At 49.5% G+C, this 14,750-nt stretch overlaps 7 protein-coding genes across 7 annotated transcripts; 3 read left to right on the top strand and 4 right to left on the bottom strand.

The window, feature by feature from the left end:
* Positions 1–870: 870 nt before the first annotated feature.
* N7508_004961 (uncharacterized protein) lies at positions 871–1,467 on the top strand (the record flags this gene model as incomplete). Its single annotated transcript, XM_058463027.1, has 1 exon — positions 871–1,467. One exon carries the CDS (start codon positions 871–873, stop codon positions 1,465–1,467), a length of 597 nt encoding a protein of 198 aa, XP_058319505.1.
* Positions 1,468–2,370: 903 nt separating this feature from the next.
* On the top strand, positions 2,371–2,969 carry N7508_004960 (uncharacterized protein; the record flags this gene model as incomplete). Its single annotated transcript, XM_058463026.1, has 3 exons — positions 2,371–2,412; positions 2,487–2,529; positions 2,611–2,969. The coding sequence occupies 3 exons, from the start codon at positions 2,371–2,373 to the stop codon at positions 2,967–2,969; spliced, it is 444 nt and encodes a 147-aa protein (XP_058319504.1).
* A 748-nt stretch (positions 2,970–3,717) lies between these two features.
* N7508_004959 (uncharacterized protein) lies at positions 3,718–4,724 on the bottom strand (the record flags this gene model as incomplete). Its single annotated transcript, XM_058463025.1, has 3 exons — positions 3,718–4,055; positions 4,436–4,508; positions 4,689–4,724. 3 exons carry the CDS (start codon positions 4,722–4,724, stop codon positions 3,718–3,720), a joined length of 447 nt encoding a protein of 148 aa, XP_058319503.1.
* A 608-nt stretch (positions 4,725–5,332) lies between these two features.
* Positions 5,333–6,063, bottom strand: N7508_004958 (uncharacterized protein; the record flags this gene model as incomplete). Its single annotated transcript, XM_058463024.1, has 3 exons — positions 5,333–5,727; positions 5,847–5,916; positions 6,025–6,063. The coding sequence occupies 3 exons, from the start codon at positions 6,061–6,063 to the stop codon at positions 5,333–5,335; spliced, it is 504 nt and encodes a 167-aa protein (XP_058319502.1).
* Positions 6,064–7,087: 1,024 nt separating this feature from the next.
* Positions 7,088–8,689, bottom strand: N7508_004957 (WW domain-containing protein; the record flags this gene model as incomplete). Its single annotated transcript, XM_058463023.1, has 4 exons — positions 8,601–8,689; positions 8,295–8,535; positions 8,082–8,231; positions 7,088–8,029 (listed from the first exon to the last, which is right to left on the bottom strand). The coding sequence occupies exons 1-4, from the start codon at positions 8,666–8,668 to the stop codon at positions 7,088–7,090; spliced, it is 1,401 nt and encodes a 466-aa protein (XP_058319501.1). The 5' UTR covers positions 8,669–8,689.
* Positions 8,690–9,125: 436 nt separating this feature from the next.
* Positions 9,126–11,141, bottom strand: N7508_004956 (uncharacterized protein; the record flags this gene model as incomplete). Its single annotated transcript, XM_058463022.1, has 1 exon — positions 9,126–11,141. The coding sequence occupies one exon, from the start codon at positions 11,139–11,141 to the stop codon at positions 9,126–9,128; it is 2,016 nt and encodes a 671-aa protein (XP_058319500.1).
* A 1,008-nt stretch (positions 11,142–12,149) lies between these two features.
* abp2 (putative ARS binding protein Abp2) lies at positions 12,150–14,484 on the top strand (the record flags this gene model as incomplete). The annotated part of the gene is made up of 2 exons (XM_058463021.1): positions 12,150–12,803; positions 12,853–14,484. 2 exons carry the CDS (start codon positions 12,150–12,152, stop codon positions 14,482–14,484), a joined length of 2,286 nt encoding a protein of 761 aa, XP_058319499.1.
* Positions 14,485–14,750: the final 266 nt, after the last annotated feature.

Here is a 14,750-nt window from a genome sequence, read left to right as displayed (position 1 = left end):
TATTAAACCGGTATATCATAGACGCATTTCAGACAAGAGAAAAAGTGTGGTATTTCCCAAAAGCTTTGTGATTTGGGTCAGCTATCCAGTATGTTCACCCGCCCCTATGTTCTGCTGTGCGAGGTTCCTTCATATGTGCAAGTAATTCGAAGAAGAAAAGCAAGTAACGTAGAAAACCGTATTAATGCCAACCTCTGCAAATGGAAATGAATGAAAATCACCCACCGCATAATGCCAACCGGTCATTTGTCAACCCTCCTTCAAAACCGGGCCATCTCACCATGGTCAAGTCAAATGTGTGGGCAGATATGCAACAGGAGAAACAAGAGAAACAAACCAAAATCTCAGAAATGCCATTCATGCAATTTGTAAGCTCGTAATGTGCATTTCGAATTCGCACAAGGCCAATGCAGCGTAGATCATTCATTTTCACCACTCATTGCTCATGTTCTCCTCGTTTTGCTGGCTCACGGAGCGAGCGAACTGGCTAGCAGGTCGGTTCCAATGATGGGGAGAGGTGCTTCCAATGTACCTGGTGGAGTTGCGGCTGTGATTGGCAGTAGAAGGGGCACTCCAGCCGTATTCCTGGCGCTGCTGCGACTGATGAGCTGTGAGAGGATTGTCCCGGTGGGAAAGACGACGGGTCTCGCGTTTGTTGCCTGCGTTCTGGTAAGCCTCTGTACCCCAGGCAGGAAGAGAACCTGAGGAAGACTGTTTGCCCTGATGGTTGGATTCTTCATTCCAGCTGTGCTGGTTACCCCAGTCATTCTGTGCCTCTCGGTTGGGGCGTGTACCCCAGCTCGAGACTGTTTCCTTGGTCTGGGTACCCCAGTTAGACAAAATACCCTGGTCAGCTTGAGCATTCTGACCATGCTTTCCGTTCCAGCTAAAGTCTGCGGGCTCATCAGGCTCACCCTCACTGGTCCAGTGTGGCCAATTATTGAACCCATGGTCAGCCTTCATGGTGCGCTTGTTCTTCTCTATGTCCTCATGATCCGAAGAGAGATCAACGACGTCAATATGATGAACCTCTGGGTTATCAGCGTCGGTAAGATACTCAGAGAGGCGGGATGTGCGCTCAGTCTTTCGCTTCTTGTTGCGGAAGGCGGGCAGATCAGCAGGAAGAGACTCCATGAGGGTCTTCTCGCGGCCAAGGTACTCCTTGACGCTACCCAGGTTTTCCAGAGAAGCAACAATTTGATCCTCAATTTGAGTGTTCTCGTGTATCCAAGCACGCTTATTCTGGACTGGGGTCTTGCGAGTCAGGATCTTTTCCTTGTGGGCAGCGAGCATGCTCTCGCCAATGCGGCGGGACTTGTTCATCTTGCTTTGGACGGTGCGTGGGGTGGCACTGCCTCCGTAGAGCTCAGCGATCAGGTCGAAGTCCAGCTTTTATTTGTTACTGTCAGCACGTGCTCCCAGCTTGTGAAAATGCCACCCTTTTACTGGAAGTGTAGACTTACCTGAATTTCAGGCTGGGCAGCCAGGATAGCCCCCATCAGGCGATCATTCTCGAACATGATGGTGGTGAGAGGATGCGATGTTGTAGAATTTTCGGGGTAGTGAAGAGAGAAAGATGGTTGAGAGATGAGGCGGAATGTCGATGGACTGCGGGAAAGATACGAGAGACCTCAAACTGACCGAAGAGGAAAGAAATTGAAAACCAGTAAAGAGAATCTCCAGCGTCTACGTGATGCTCTCTTTTCTGTTTTCTGTTTGTAATAGGCAGGTTAGGTTAAAGAAATTGAGGCGGTGATGCAGGAAGCTCTGGTACTCAGAACGCCCGTTGACCGTGACATTCACGGTGATACATGTAGTATGAAATGTGGCTGTAATAACTCCCCTCAAACATTTCATATCCAAATCTGTAAAAATTGCTACCTGAACGTATTGTTAGCTGCGTTGTGATGCACAGGTGTTGTTGATCTAAAGAACTATTTCTTTCCTAATCAGGCATAGCGTAAATATAAAATGACAAACAGCAACCCTAAATCTCACGACCGACACAATTCATGTTTCCAGAATGAGACTTTACGTCTAGGAAATGACCTCAGTTCATGGCCTAGACACTTATTCAAGTACTTTTAGATTTCCCTGACCATTGAATATCGGTGCAAAATGAGCTATAGACCCGCAGCCTTCGTAGTTGTTTCAGTACAACGACCAGTCAACGAGGAACTGAGCTCCGAAAATATTGGTTACAGAAAGCCCAACCCTCATTTAGATCGCTATATATTCCCTCTCGTTTTCCGTTTTCCTTCTTCCCCTTCCCACTTCTCTTCAACTTTTCAACTCTCCACAAAATTCATTCACACCCGGACTTTACCATACCAACTTTCCTTTTTCCATTCCACGATATTTACCAGTAACATGGGCGGCAAGGTCAAGTGGGACGCCGCGGCGGACCAGGTGGTAAGTGACCTTTATATCCCCGATATATCGGGGTAAATCGCAGACCAAGGCTAATCGCGTATGTTTTATGCTAGCTCCTGGCAAAGATACTGGACACCCACGACGTATCGGTTGACTGTGCAAAGGTCGCCGAAGCTTGGCATAAGTGATACGAATCTCAGATGGGAAGCGTTTGAAACGTTTTTAACCTTGTCTTAGCCGCTGACCCCGGATCGATGCCCACAGCCCGTGCCATCAAGGAGCGAATTTTCAAAATTCGCGAGCTGGCCAAGACTGCCAGCACCGGTCCCTCTGGATCTCAGAGCCCTGCTGCGACCCGCAAGCCAGCTACGCCCCGAAAGCCTGCCAGTGTCCGCAAGGGAGCTAAAGCCAGTGAAAATATCACTCCCACTCCCACTTCTTCCCGCAAGCGCAAGCGTATTATCCCGGCTGAGGAGTCCGAGGTGGAGAAGAGCAACAATGAGGGTGACGAGAGCAAGTACCTCTTTGACGTGCGCATCAAGGAAGAGCCAACTTCCGGACCGGAGGAGGATGCAGACTCGGACCGCGAGGAGTAAAGGCCACTCCACTTTGATCTTGTCAGCCGGTCGTTGCTTTTTACAACATGTCTCTCAATTTTACTGGACTGCGAGGATTGAATCAAGTGAGAATTTCACCATGTTTTTTGTTTTCTTTTCTTCCTTATTCAATTGTTTTTGCGAATTATACAGAGGAGGAACTTGATACGATATTATTAACAGGGGATGGGATTGACCCAAATTTGCTCGAGAAGGAAAATTTGAAACTACAAAAACACAGTGCTTGGACTTTGCCGTTCACGGCCAGGGAGCTAGATAGTAGCTAGCTGAATTTATGGGAGTCACTGAGCTGGCGCCCCCTATTTGAAAAACAGCTATTACTCCCGTGTAGGGACTACAGGCTGAGATTGAACTGATGAAGCAGAGGTGTACTTTAGACCGGCTTAATAATTTAGATTCATGTATGCAAAGTGCGAGAGCAGGAACGGGTATGCAACCAGTAGCTATGTTGCATTCTGAGCGACGAACGCCAATTTGGCCATGCTCAATGCCCTCCTAGATCGACCAGCAAATGATACATACCGTTGCACTTAAGTTCATGATTCTTTCTCCCGGTTCCATGTCTCAAATGTATGCATATCTCCTGTTCATAGCTCCCAGGACTCCTACCATGCGTTTGTCATGGCTTACTGTGTCGACAACCCGAGGAAACGGTTCAAATTTGGAAGAGCTCGGCATCGGCTCCCTTGGTGTCGGGCATGTTCTCGATGGGCCTGAATTCACGTAATCAGTCTTCTGAATCGTTATTGTATTTGCGGACAAAGCGCTCATACTCATCGGAAAAGATGTCCTCAGGCTTGAGCTTCTTGGTCTCGCCGCCTTCCTCGGCCTCAGCTTGGTTGCCCTTGATGATAAGATCCTGCTTATCGTCGTCATCGGAGCTGGTCTCCTTCTTCAGCTTGGTGGGAGTGGCCCTGGGAGTGGCATTCGGAGCACGCTTGCGCTTAGCGGCAGGGGTACTGGGGGTACCGGGGTTGGATTGGCCTGCGTTCATCAGGTTCTCATCGTCGGCAACTTTCTTCTTGATGCGAACAATGCGGTGACGCAAAGCACTGATGGTGCATCCTAGGTTGGTCATCGTCAGTAAAGATCATTTTGAGCTCCACACAATTGAAAAAGAATTTCAGAATGGCGCTCCAGCAGCCAGTTCACAGAACTGAGCATTGATGTCATGAAGAATTTGCTTGCGCCGTTTGGTAACAAAAGACGCCGGATGTCCGAAGGCTGACGAAAATCCGAAGTTCATGATAGGTTCAGAATATTTCCGGATCGGATTCACAAAGGTGCAGAACCTCGGAATCGTGATGCGGTCTGAGGAGCTGTGGCTTTGGGAGGGGATGATTTCGCATGGGTGCTTGGGTAAAGTGACAAAAAAGTGAAGGAAGATTGACAAAAATGGCCGCCATATGTGTGGAATCACAAACTGATTGAATACAAATACTTACCATCGCCCATGTACTCGGCAAGAGCAGCGAAGTCGAGCCCCGAAGAGTTCTGCAAGAGGACGCCAGCAAGAAGCTATTTTCATTGTGAGCATTGTAATAGAGGTGCTTGAATCGAAGACCAGTAGCTCCAGTGCAAAACCTTCCAAGTCAGAAACCAGAGATTCGGTTAATAGAATAGGAAAGATGAGGCTCATGAGACATGAGACAAAGAGAGAGCAAATGATAGAGAGAATGGAGAACATATGGTGCATACCTTGGCGTCGGCTCTGTCGTCCCAGGTAATAGGCATGATGAAACTATATGAGGCCAGGTTAGTATAAACAAATGGCACAGGAGGAAAGGGCAGCATACTTTGTGCGTGGGTAGTAATCGGTGCGGAAAGACGAAGTTGTTGAGAAAGATAAGTTGTGACCGAAAAGGACGCAGGTGGATGAGAAGAGGTGGGATCTATTTATATTGGCGTCCGCGCAGAAGCTGAAGCACAACGGAAATCAGTCTCCGCGTGTCTATCTCAAACGCGTTCATGCAACTTGACCTTGCTCAACTTGTCTACCTTTAAAGTGCTTCATATAAACGAAGCTTCTTCTATAGGGTCTTCTACACAATTTAAGTTGTTTTCTGTATATATTATGGTTTAGCCCTACTCGCAATACCCAAACGACCTCCTGTGAAAGCCAAGCGCATAGTCACAGCACAACTGCAATAAAAAATACTGTAGCTTCACCTGTATCATGAAACAATTGAGGGAATATGATTGTTCATTGCGAAGTCCAGAATGAAATAGTTACCGAGTTCAATTCAATCCCAGATGCATGGCAAAGGAGTAAAAAGCCTGTCACAACGACAAAAGAGTGGTAGCAAAGTGTGACAGGGCTGTGCAAATGAAGAGTAAGCCACTCAAGCCTCAAATTCCAGCTCAAACTCGGGCTCTCCTCGGGTCTGGAGACCAGATTCATGCTCAGACTCAACTGTAGGCTTAGCTGTGGGATCGTCGGTGAGGTTGGTGTCGTCCACGGGCTCACTCTTGATCTTCGAGGTCTTGCTTGGAATTGCAGCCTCAGAAAGTTCGAGCTCCGCCTCATCACTCACGTAGCCCCAGCCGAGGTCAGCAACTGTAGATGTGATGCGTCGGCGCTTAGTGCGAGGCTCGGTCTTTTTAACCTTGGCACGGGTAGCATTGGGCTTGATGACCATCTCCTTCTTGGCGGGAGTGGAGCTGGGGGTGTTGTTGGTAGAATCGACGCGCATCTTCAACTGGCGGATGTGCTCACGAATTGAGGCGGCTTTGGTGCCTGTGAATTCAATTGTCAGCTAGTATTCACGTGGCAGTGTAGACCTTGGACAATGTGGGCTTAGGGCTGCATGAGGTGCGGGCAATTTGGAAATGGCATCTCATTTTCTAATTACTCACCATCGTCCATGGTCTTTGAGATGGCCTCGAAGTCGAGCTTCGGGTGGTTCACTAGAATGGCAAGCAAGAGCTAGGCCAAATTATGTCACGTGTTAGCGATGTATAAAAGTCTGGGGGCGTGATCAATAGAGTGCACGTTCACTACGGCTGCCTTTCAGATTTGGATTTGTAAGCTAACCTTCTTGTGTCGCTCGTCGTCCCAGGTTCCCTGAGGCATCTTGACGTTTGTAATGAGTGTTTTAATAAAGTTCTGGGACTGAAAGTGAAAGTTCCTTGAAGGTAGCTGCGAAGCTAAATGTTGAGAAAAGTGAAGAAAGAAGAAAAGACAACCAAGAAATTACACAAATATACTCACGCGTGGGGTAACGCCGAAGTGGTAAGAGGAGTGCTCGCTTACACATACTTCTCTCATTAAATTTCTCTCTTTTCCAACGAAAGCCATGTACTAGACGAGCTCGGTGATCATGATGAACCTAGGAACTTCCTATGACTGAAAAGGACTGAAATTGACTACAAATTATGTCACCCGCTTTTCTTTGATGGTGAACTCGATCACTTATAACAGGCACAACCAAGTAACACGTGCCACTGATAAATTTCCAGACAGCTGTATCAAGGGCCTCTTTCACTTGCTTTTGACACCCTCGATATTAGTCAAACCCTTAAGAGGGCGGCTGCAGTATATGTTTCTGCAATGTGAACGGTAGAATTACAAAGTGCTCTACTTGATTTGAGCCTGTTGGCTCCCCCGTCCTAAACGTACTCCCACGTAGTACCCTTATACTCCCCTAGATACCTACTCCGGATATCTTCCTGATTGCGTGCAAGGCCTCCCTAGGCTACGTATTACATGCCTATATTATTAGCCAACGGTGTATAAGTGTCATAATTCGGGGTCAAGACTATGCGGAGGGACGGTCAGGAGATACGTACCTCTTTGTATATGCACGGACTGACACGAACTTCCAAGGCACGGGGGTTTGATACGGCCTGAACAGGTTTTACGCCTATGAATGTATATTCAGGAATGTTCACTGGGCGTGATAGCGAAGAATCAGTAGCACTCGAGCAATATGTTAATCAAAGATTGAGTGGTAAACAAAGTAAGTACAACCTCAAACCCGGAAATCTATACCGAAGAAAATGAAACTCGCAGAAATTAATATCCACAAAATCCGCTCATGATAGCCAATGAAATGTGCCGGCGCTAAACAACGACAGAGATGAACACGACAGGATGTTTACGGCGGGCCAGAGCTGGGGGGTGTGGACTTCCAAGGCCCGCTCACGAACTGAGACTCGAAAGGTGCCTGTCGGGTGGTTCCTGGTGCATGGCTTGACTGGGTATAGGCCATTTGGTGCGCCGTTTCAGAGAAGCCTGTACCTCCACCCGAGTGTCCAAATTGCTGTTGCGGCATGTAACCGTTGGAACCAATGGGGCCCAGCGGGTTTTGGTATTGGTTAATATTTCCCTGTTGGCCATGCTGGCTTTGAGGGTTTATACCAGGCCCTGGGTGGATTCGTAACATGTGCTGCTGCTGGTATTGAGCTTGTGCGTGCTGCAAGGGTGAGAATCCCTGCAGCGCAGGATCGGTAGAAGGGTGTTGTGGTTGTGACCGGGAGACGGGGTAGCTGTGGCTTGATATCGCTTGATCCGTCACCGACTGAGGCGAATGTTCGGGAAAGCCGTCCATGGATAGCTGAGACGGTTGACCTTCCCGAGGGAGGGATGTATCCGAGGACCTAGATGGGAACTCCCTCGTTGACTGTTCGGGGCCGTTATGGGAGGAATAAGATCCAAAGAATGGCTGGGATAGGGTTGACGAGTGGGCATTCATTGGGATGTGATCACCGTGACCATTTGAATGGTTCGATTGCGACTCAGTTTGCCATTGTGGCTGAGAGATCGCTATACTTGCCATCTGTCCTGTCATCTGCCCTTGAGGGGTCTGGCTTCCTTTCCACAATGAAGCTGATGGGCCCGTAGAAAACCCTTGGAATGGTTCTGAATGGTAGCCTTGCCCAAAGCCTGAGTAACTCTGGAAAGGAGCAGCATTTCCCCAGGCCGCACTAGGAATACCTTGGTTCAAGTGTTGTGGGGCGTGTTGATAGCCAGGATGCCCAGGCATTGAATAGAAAGTGGGCTGGGCACCGTTAATTTGTGCAGCGTGCTGCAGCGGCCTCTGCAGAAATGTTAGTACCCGTACCAGCTGGAGCAATAAGGCTCGAACATACTGAGCCATATCCACCTTCGGTCCCGGCATGATGTTGCGCATATGCCCCGGGCATGTGCTGACCGGTCTGATTCGAATACGGACCTAGGACTCCTGCAGACCCATGCATAGGGTTTTCCGACCCCCCATACATCGGGGAATGACCGGAGCTCTATCCCACCATCAGTGCCATTCTTGCAAGGTTTATGCAGACATAATGAGCGCGATTCCCTACGGAAACTGTCGCACTGTCCGCCGCAGAACGATTCATGTCCGCCTTTGTATCTCCAATCTCCACTGCCCGCGAGCTATTGCCCATTTGGCTCAAATTCGGCGCTTGTGAGGGTCCCGGCCCGGGTATCGGTGTCGTTGATGGCGTGAGGAGGACGGGTTCGGTTGGGATGTCCCATTGCGACTTGCCCGTTGTACGCTGGACGAAATACCATTTTCGTTGGACGCCCTCCCACTGGGCGAGCCTGTCGGGTGGTCAGGTCGGGTGTTATGTGATCGAGGATCAAAGATCGCTCTCGAGTCGACTTACCATCCTTCTGGCAGTCGAGGCGGTGGAGAGGACGGGCCTGCTGTGTCCGCGGGGGCCTCGGGCGCCATGGCCGAACCCAGTCAGAACGGAGTGAGGATCGCGATAAGTAAATTCAAGACATCCAAAAAAAAAAACAAACACGATGGATAGAACGGAGATGCCAACAGAGGGTAAACAGATGTGAGGTTGGGAGAGAACTTGCGGATAAGACGATCTTGTGGGGCCTGGCTATTTGATCGCCGTGCACAGACCGAGTCACGTCTCGAGAATTAAATCTTTGGGCCTCCATCCCATACATCTCCAGCAGGATAATACTACATTACATATTTCTACAAAGTTGTTTGAATTTGACATATAAATCGTAATTAGCTATCTCAGAACAATATGGCCCCATTGCTCCTGTTTATCCCGTCCCAATCCTTTTCCAGCTAAGAAGCAGTACCAGCGCCGAATTAAGAAAAAAAAAAGAGAAACGATTTTCATACGTCATGGAAGACACAAAAAACATGAAATAGGTATCAATAATCACCACGCATGTCCAGCGGCAGGTTCAAAGTCATCACCAGTCCAATCCTCGTCGCCACTCAGCTCATCGTCGAGGAAGTCGTTCTCGTTATACTGCAGTTCGGTGGGACGCTGGTTATCAATGCGAATGCTGACAGTGTCGCACATCCCCTGCGACTCCGGTATCGGCTCACCACTGTCGTCTTCAACTTCTGTGGTCTTCTGCGCCAAACGAACACTCTGGCGTTTGGACGAGGCTCCACTTTCTGATGTACCCGGACGTGAATCAGATGATTCCCCAGCCTCTGCGTAGTAATTCACGCTTGCTACAGTGGGCTGGAGTGGTCGCCTGCGAAGAGAGCGGAGATTAGGGTCTGGTGGTGCACTCCGACGGAGGAAGGTTTTCTCAAGCTGGCCAATCCATCTCTCGCGGAAAGTTGCGCGGTCACGCCATCCAATCTTCAGAATTGCACTTATAGCCAGTCGGCGCAAGGAACGGAGCTTAGGTGCGGCATTCATCAGGGACATAAAGAACACCTCGGCAGTTGCATCGTTCCATTTGCGCAATTGAGTGAGGTCGATTTCCTGAAGTGTTTCTGGCCAGGTGGGCACTTCGGATTGTGCAAGTAATTCTTGGAAATGTGGCTCGACATCATGGTAACTAGACACGTCATGCATCGAGAGATCCATCTTGAACAATTCAAGACTTGGGCATAATTGTGCTAAGTTCTGAACGAAAGACATGCTGAGATGACGATTATGGCTCAGGCTGAGTTCTCGAAGATTTGCGCCATGCGAGGAAAGAAATGCTGCAATATCTTCCGACCACATCCGATCACAGTTGTTCAGGGTGAGAGAGCGAAGGGTAGTAGGCAGCTTTGTCAGCGTTTCTCCGTTGATCAAAGAGCTTTCGACAAATTCCAGTTTTTCAATCTCTGGAAGCAAGTTGACGGCTTTGATGAGGGCTGCTGCTTTGGGAGAAGGTGTCTCTTCCATATCAAAATCATCAATGTGAAGAAGTTTGAGCTCCCTCAATCCCCTGAAGGCTGGTTTCATATGCTGTGAACTCATGAATTGGAGCAGTTCGCCTGTTTCCAAGAAGCGAGAGTTCCATTCGAAGCCACGGAGAAGAATCCCACGGTGGAGGACCGCAAAGATAGTTTCAGGATAGGTCCATTTTGACGCACCAATATGCCAAGGAGGCATTCCCACGGTAAAGTCGTCCCGGTGATATAGTCGCAGAACATGCAGTTGAGGCGTCCTCTCAAGCAAGCTGGCAAGGTCGAAGTAGCCGAGTGTGGGTCCACTTTTGTACTGAAGAACTGGTTCCACCTCGACATGCAGTTCCTTGATCTTACTAGAGTAGTTCATGGACAGTGACTCTTGGGGATGAGAAAGGAGGTTGAGCAGAGTATGGGCCTTGTAGGGAGGTATCAATGGAGGAGAGTAATAGAGCGCAGCAAGCGCAGGCTCATGAAAGCTTCGGCATAGGAGAGCCATGTTCACTAGCCACTTAACGGAATCATTGCGAGAGGAACGGCCTTCGTCGAGCAGTGGATGAGACGCGCGCAAGAATATATCGAGAAGAATATGGTAGGGAAGGGTTTGCCAAGGAGGTACAATGCCCGACCCCAAAAACATCGCATCATTTGCATCTGTTTTGATGCGCTTGCTCAAGGGCTTGCCCACCTGACCACGATTCCGTTTCCCAGTTTTCTTGGCCGGTTTGGGCTTTGGAGTTGCGCGTTGAGGCCGAGAGGGTGGATGATTAGACACTGGCCCTGGAGCCATTGGTTCCGCGGCGGGTGCCACTAATACAGCACCTATCTCCTGGCCATCAGGTTCATCAATCTCATCGAAGCCATCCGTCGACTCTTCACGATAGGACGGTGGCATTCGAGTTGTGCGCGAACGGAGAGACAATGACTGCCGGCGTGATGTCGCACGTCCTTCATCGTGCGAAGAGCTTTCCTCGTGATAGGACTGCACTTGAGTGCGATTCGATCGAACCGGGCGAGTGGATCTCGGAGGCGCCATGGCGGATGCAGTGGGGTCTCTTGAGTGTGTGGAGAGCTTGTCAGTACAATGAACAGCTTCGGCTTTGCTCCTTGACAGCTCGCAAAGCAAAGTCAATGAAAAATATGCAGTCAAGCAAACATACCACATTCAATGGTATGCTTGGCTCAAAGCGCATGGATGTGAGGGAACCGGGGACTCACTTTGTGACCCTCGCAGGGCCGCGCTAGGATAATATGATGGCAAGTGCCAACGAGAGCCACATTGCACGCGCAACGACGCACACCAGAGAGTTTGGAGAGGGCGAGTTCAGCGAGAACAATGTTATATATGCTGTCGATATCAATCGACAGCAGTGATGAACCGGATGAAGCCGGTTTCTTCGAAGGAGTCGATGATAATGCTTATCGATAAGGATTACGCTAACCGGTTCGGGACGCCACCCTCTCTTTGTCGAAGCTGCAGTATTTGTATTACTTGTATCGGAAATAGGGTTTGGCCTACTGTATACATCGATGTTGATTGGCGTCAATTGTTAATATATTCAATATGTCTCTTGATCCAATCGCGCTGAAATAACTTTAAAACAGCCTACCGAATTGCCAAATTTCCAGTTCCATCTTCGTAAACTACACATAGACTGTAGAGGTGAACTTTAGCCATTCATTACAACTACCACACTCTTAGATGCAGATCTCCGTTTATCCCGTTTCTCAAACGTGGACCACGTGATTCACCGAGGCAGCAACCCCGCCCTCAGGCCACAGCACTAGTCCTGATTAGGGAGCACTAGATGGCCCCAAAATAGAACTCAGCTTGAGCTTTAAGGATGGGCGCTTCCAGCCACCTCGAGGGGAAACCTCCTGGATCCTGCAGAGTTGCCATACTCCTTGTTCTGGCTACATACATATAATTTCTGAGCTGATCATAACGATGTGCTGTGCGAGTTTCTCATGATTCTTCGTCTTACCCGTCCAGCCCTGCACAGCAATTGAAGGAACTCGGTGACCTTCGGTCCCACAGCTTCGCATGGAATCATCATTCCCTGTGATGATGGACACGGGTGATCGCTCAAGTCGTGAGCTTGGAGGACCGCAGATGGTTGTTCAGCAATATGCGCGATATCCCCCGACCTTGGAATCAACACTCCAAAGTGCCTCTTCTTTAGGGAGTGCTCGCAGTCAACTAGATGTCAACAATTCCCCTCCATTGCAGCGAAGAGAAACCCCAAGAAGCTTACAATCTTCGCCAAGGGGCATTCGGTCTGCCATCCCCCAATCATCAACTACTCGGTCAGGGCCATCCATGTCTCCACCAGTATTTGGACCCCAACGGCATCAACTGATGAAGGATCCTGCCGACCATGCTGACACCCGGGTTCTTCCATCGCGGGATGTTACTGACGAAACTATCGATGATGCCTATGTGATGTTTATTCTATATTGCAATCCCAATGTTCCTTCAACTGTCGACACATCAGAACTAAGAAAAACCTTTCGTACTCCGCCACGAAGTGATGGTAAAAGCTTTAGCGTCTTTGCACTTTTTGAACTTATTCGCAAGAAGGAGAATGGTGAGCTGAAGACTTGGATTGAGCTGGCAATTCAATTGGGCGTGGAACCACCCTCCATGGAAAAGAAGCAGAGTACACAGAAGGTTCAGCAGTACTCTGTTCGGCTCAAAGTTGGTGCTTCCTTGAATACTGAGCTACCCTTTCGCTAACATTGCCCAGCGTTGGATGCGAGCTATGCATGTAGACGGATTCTTCAACTACTGTTTGAACCTACATCATCCATATTACACCAATCTTCCGCCATCGGGTCCTTTTGTCAGTGACTCTCGCGATGGTGTACCGCTAGAGGAAGATCTTGCGCTCAGGGCACTGGTGCCCCAGTGGAAGCCAAAACGCGGAAGAAAAAGGGCCGAGGATAGGGACCTAGAGGAAGACAAAGCAACAAAGCGGCCTTCGCTTGATACAACAGTGGGCGCTCTTCAGCATAGTAGCTTTCCGGGACATTCTGTCACATTCCCGCAGAGCGCGATACCATTCAGTGCGTTTCCTGATGACATGGAATCCAATGACCCATGGATCACGGCTGCCTCCTCCTTCCAGGGTGGAGTGTCAACTCAAGGACCAGATCAGTCTAACCACGATATCCGCTGGAGAATGCCAGATCGGGACGCATCCCCTGCTAATTATCCTCAATCCGCTATCATACCGAGAAGCCACCTACCATCGGATGTTCTCATGTCTGCTGAGCCTCGATCCGCTGTGACTCCGTCGACCGGTGAGAAGGCTCGCACAAGGAGACGACACGGTCCGGCAGTTTCATCCGCTTGGCCAAGCAGCAGTGGCATGTCTGCTGGGAAAGGTAGAGGCAGGCCTCCAAACAAAGGCCCGACCTCGGGCTCCTTTTCTACCTTTCAGGTCAATCCCAGTCGAGAATCATCACAAATCTCCAACCCTGGCACTCAGACTTCTCCTCCTGGGCTTGATTCGAACCCTCCCCAGCCTTTTCAAACCCCACCTTATAACCAAACACCGACTCCTATTACACAAGGCAGGCCCAGCAAACTTCAATTACAAGTTCCTCTTCACTCTGGGGCACCGGTACGACTTGCTACTCCTCCGAGGTTGGTAGTCAATGGTGTCAATGGTGCAGTCATCTCTGGAGCCGAAGCAGCTAATGGTCGCCAACCTCATCATACCACGGATAATACAAATACCGCATCCAGTCCCGCCATGGACGATATAGTCCGCGCACTCTCAGCCGAGCTCACACATGCCAGACTGATCGGACGGGGTGTTCCTCTCACCCACGATGAGACTGAAGCCCTGGCCTCCGCAATGGTGATCAACCTGTCCACACTGTACTCACATAGTCAAATCGACATACCTCCTGCAATCATGGCCTTCCACCTTGGCGTTGGACACCACTTTGGGTTCCCTGGTAGCAATCCAGGTTCCATGGTAGTAAGGATTGAGCATGCCATGACGAACCCCGCTGGGAGTCGTGATCCAGCTGGGTTCAACTATTCCATCTCGCACGACCACAAAACCTCCGGCCAATTCTCCATGCAGATCACACTCGGAAACATCAACCGTGGTGTCGAGACTATGGGTACAGCCGACCTGGACAGTACGGGCATGGCTTCTGGTCATCACACGATCGACAACAGCAACAGCAGCAACAACAACCTCGCGAATCCTGATCTGGATGAGGATGATGATCTCAGCTATCCAGTCACCGAGGCGACCTGGAAGCAGCGCTACTCGAAGCTACGGGCACAGATTCAGAAAAAGGATCGGGCTTTGTCCAACTACAAGCGGAAGATTGTTGAATCCGTCATGGCAGACATCTGACGATACCCAATAGACGCATAGGCCTGCCTTTTGTACTTTGTTTTCATCTTTTATGATATCCATATCCTGCATTGTCACATTTTCTTTGATCTCGTACCAAATTGAGGCAGAGTGGGGGATCTACAGGCCTGATGGGTCAGGTACCCACTTTCCTCACTGGGACAGACAAACACCCTACATCAATTACATGACGGGCTACCTGCTACCAATCCTGTTAAATGACCTAATGGTTAAGAAGTTGTCCAGGACATACGAATTCAATGCCG

This window comes from Penicillium antarcticum (genome assembly GCF_028974205.1).
Source record: "Penicillium antarcticum strain IBT 31339 chromosome Unknown utg000005l_segment0_segment0, whole genome shotgun sequence".
In the NCBI taxonomy this organism is placed as follows: Eukaryota; Fungi; Ascomycota; class Eurotiomycetes; order Eurotiales; family Aspergillaceae; genus Penicillium; species Penicillium antarcticum.
The sequence above is the reverse complement of the archived record's forward strand: the minus strand, read 5'-3'. Positions and strand labels throughout refer to the sequence as shown.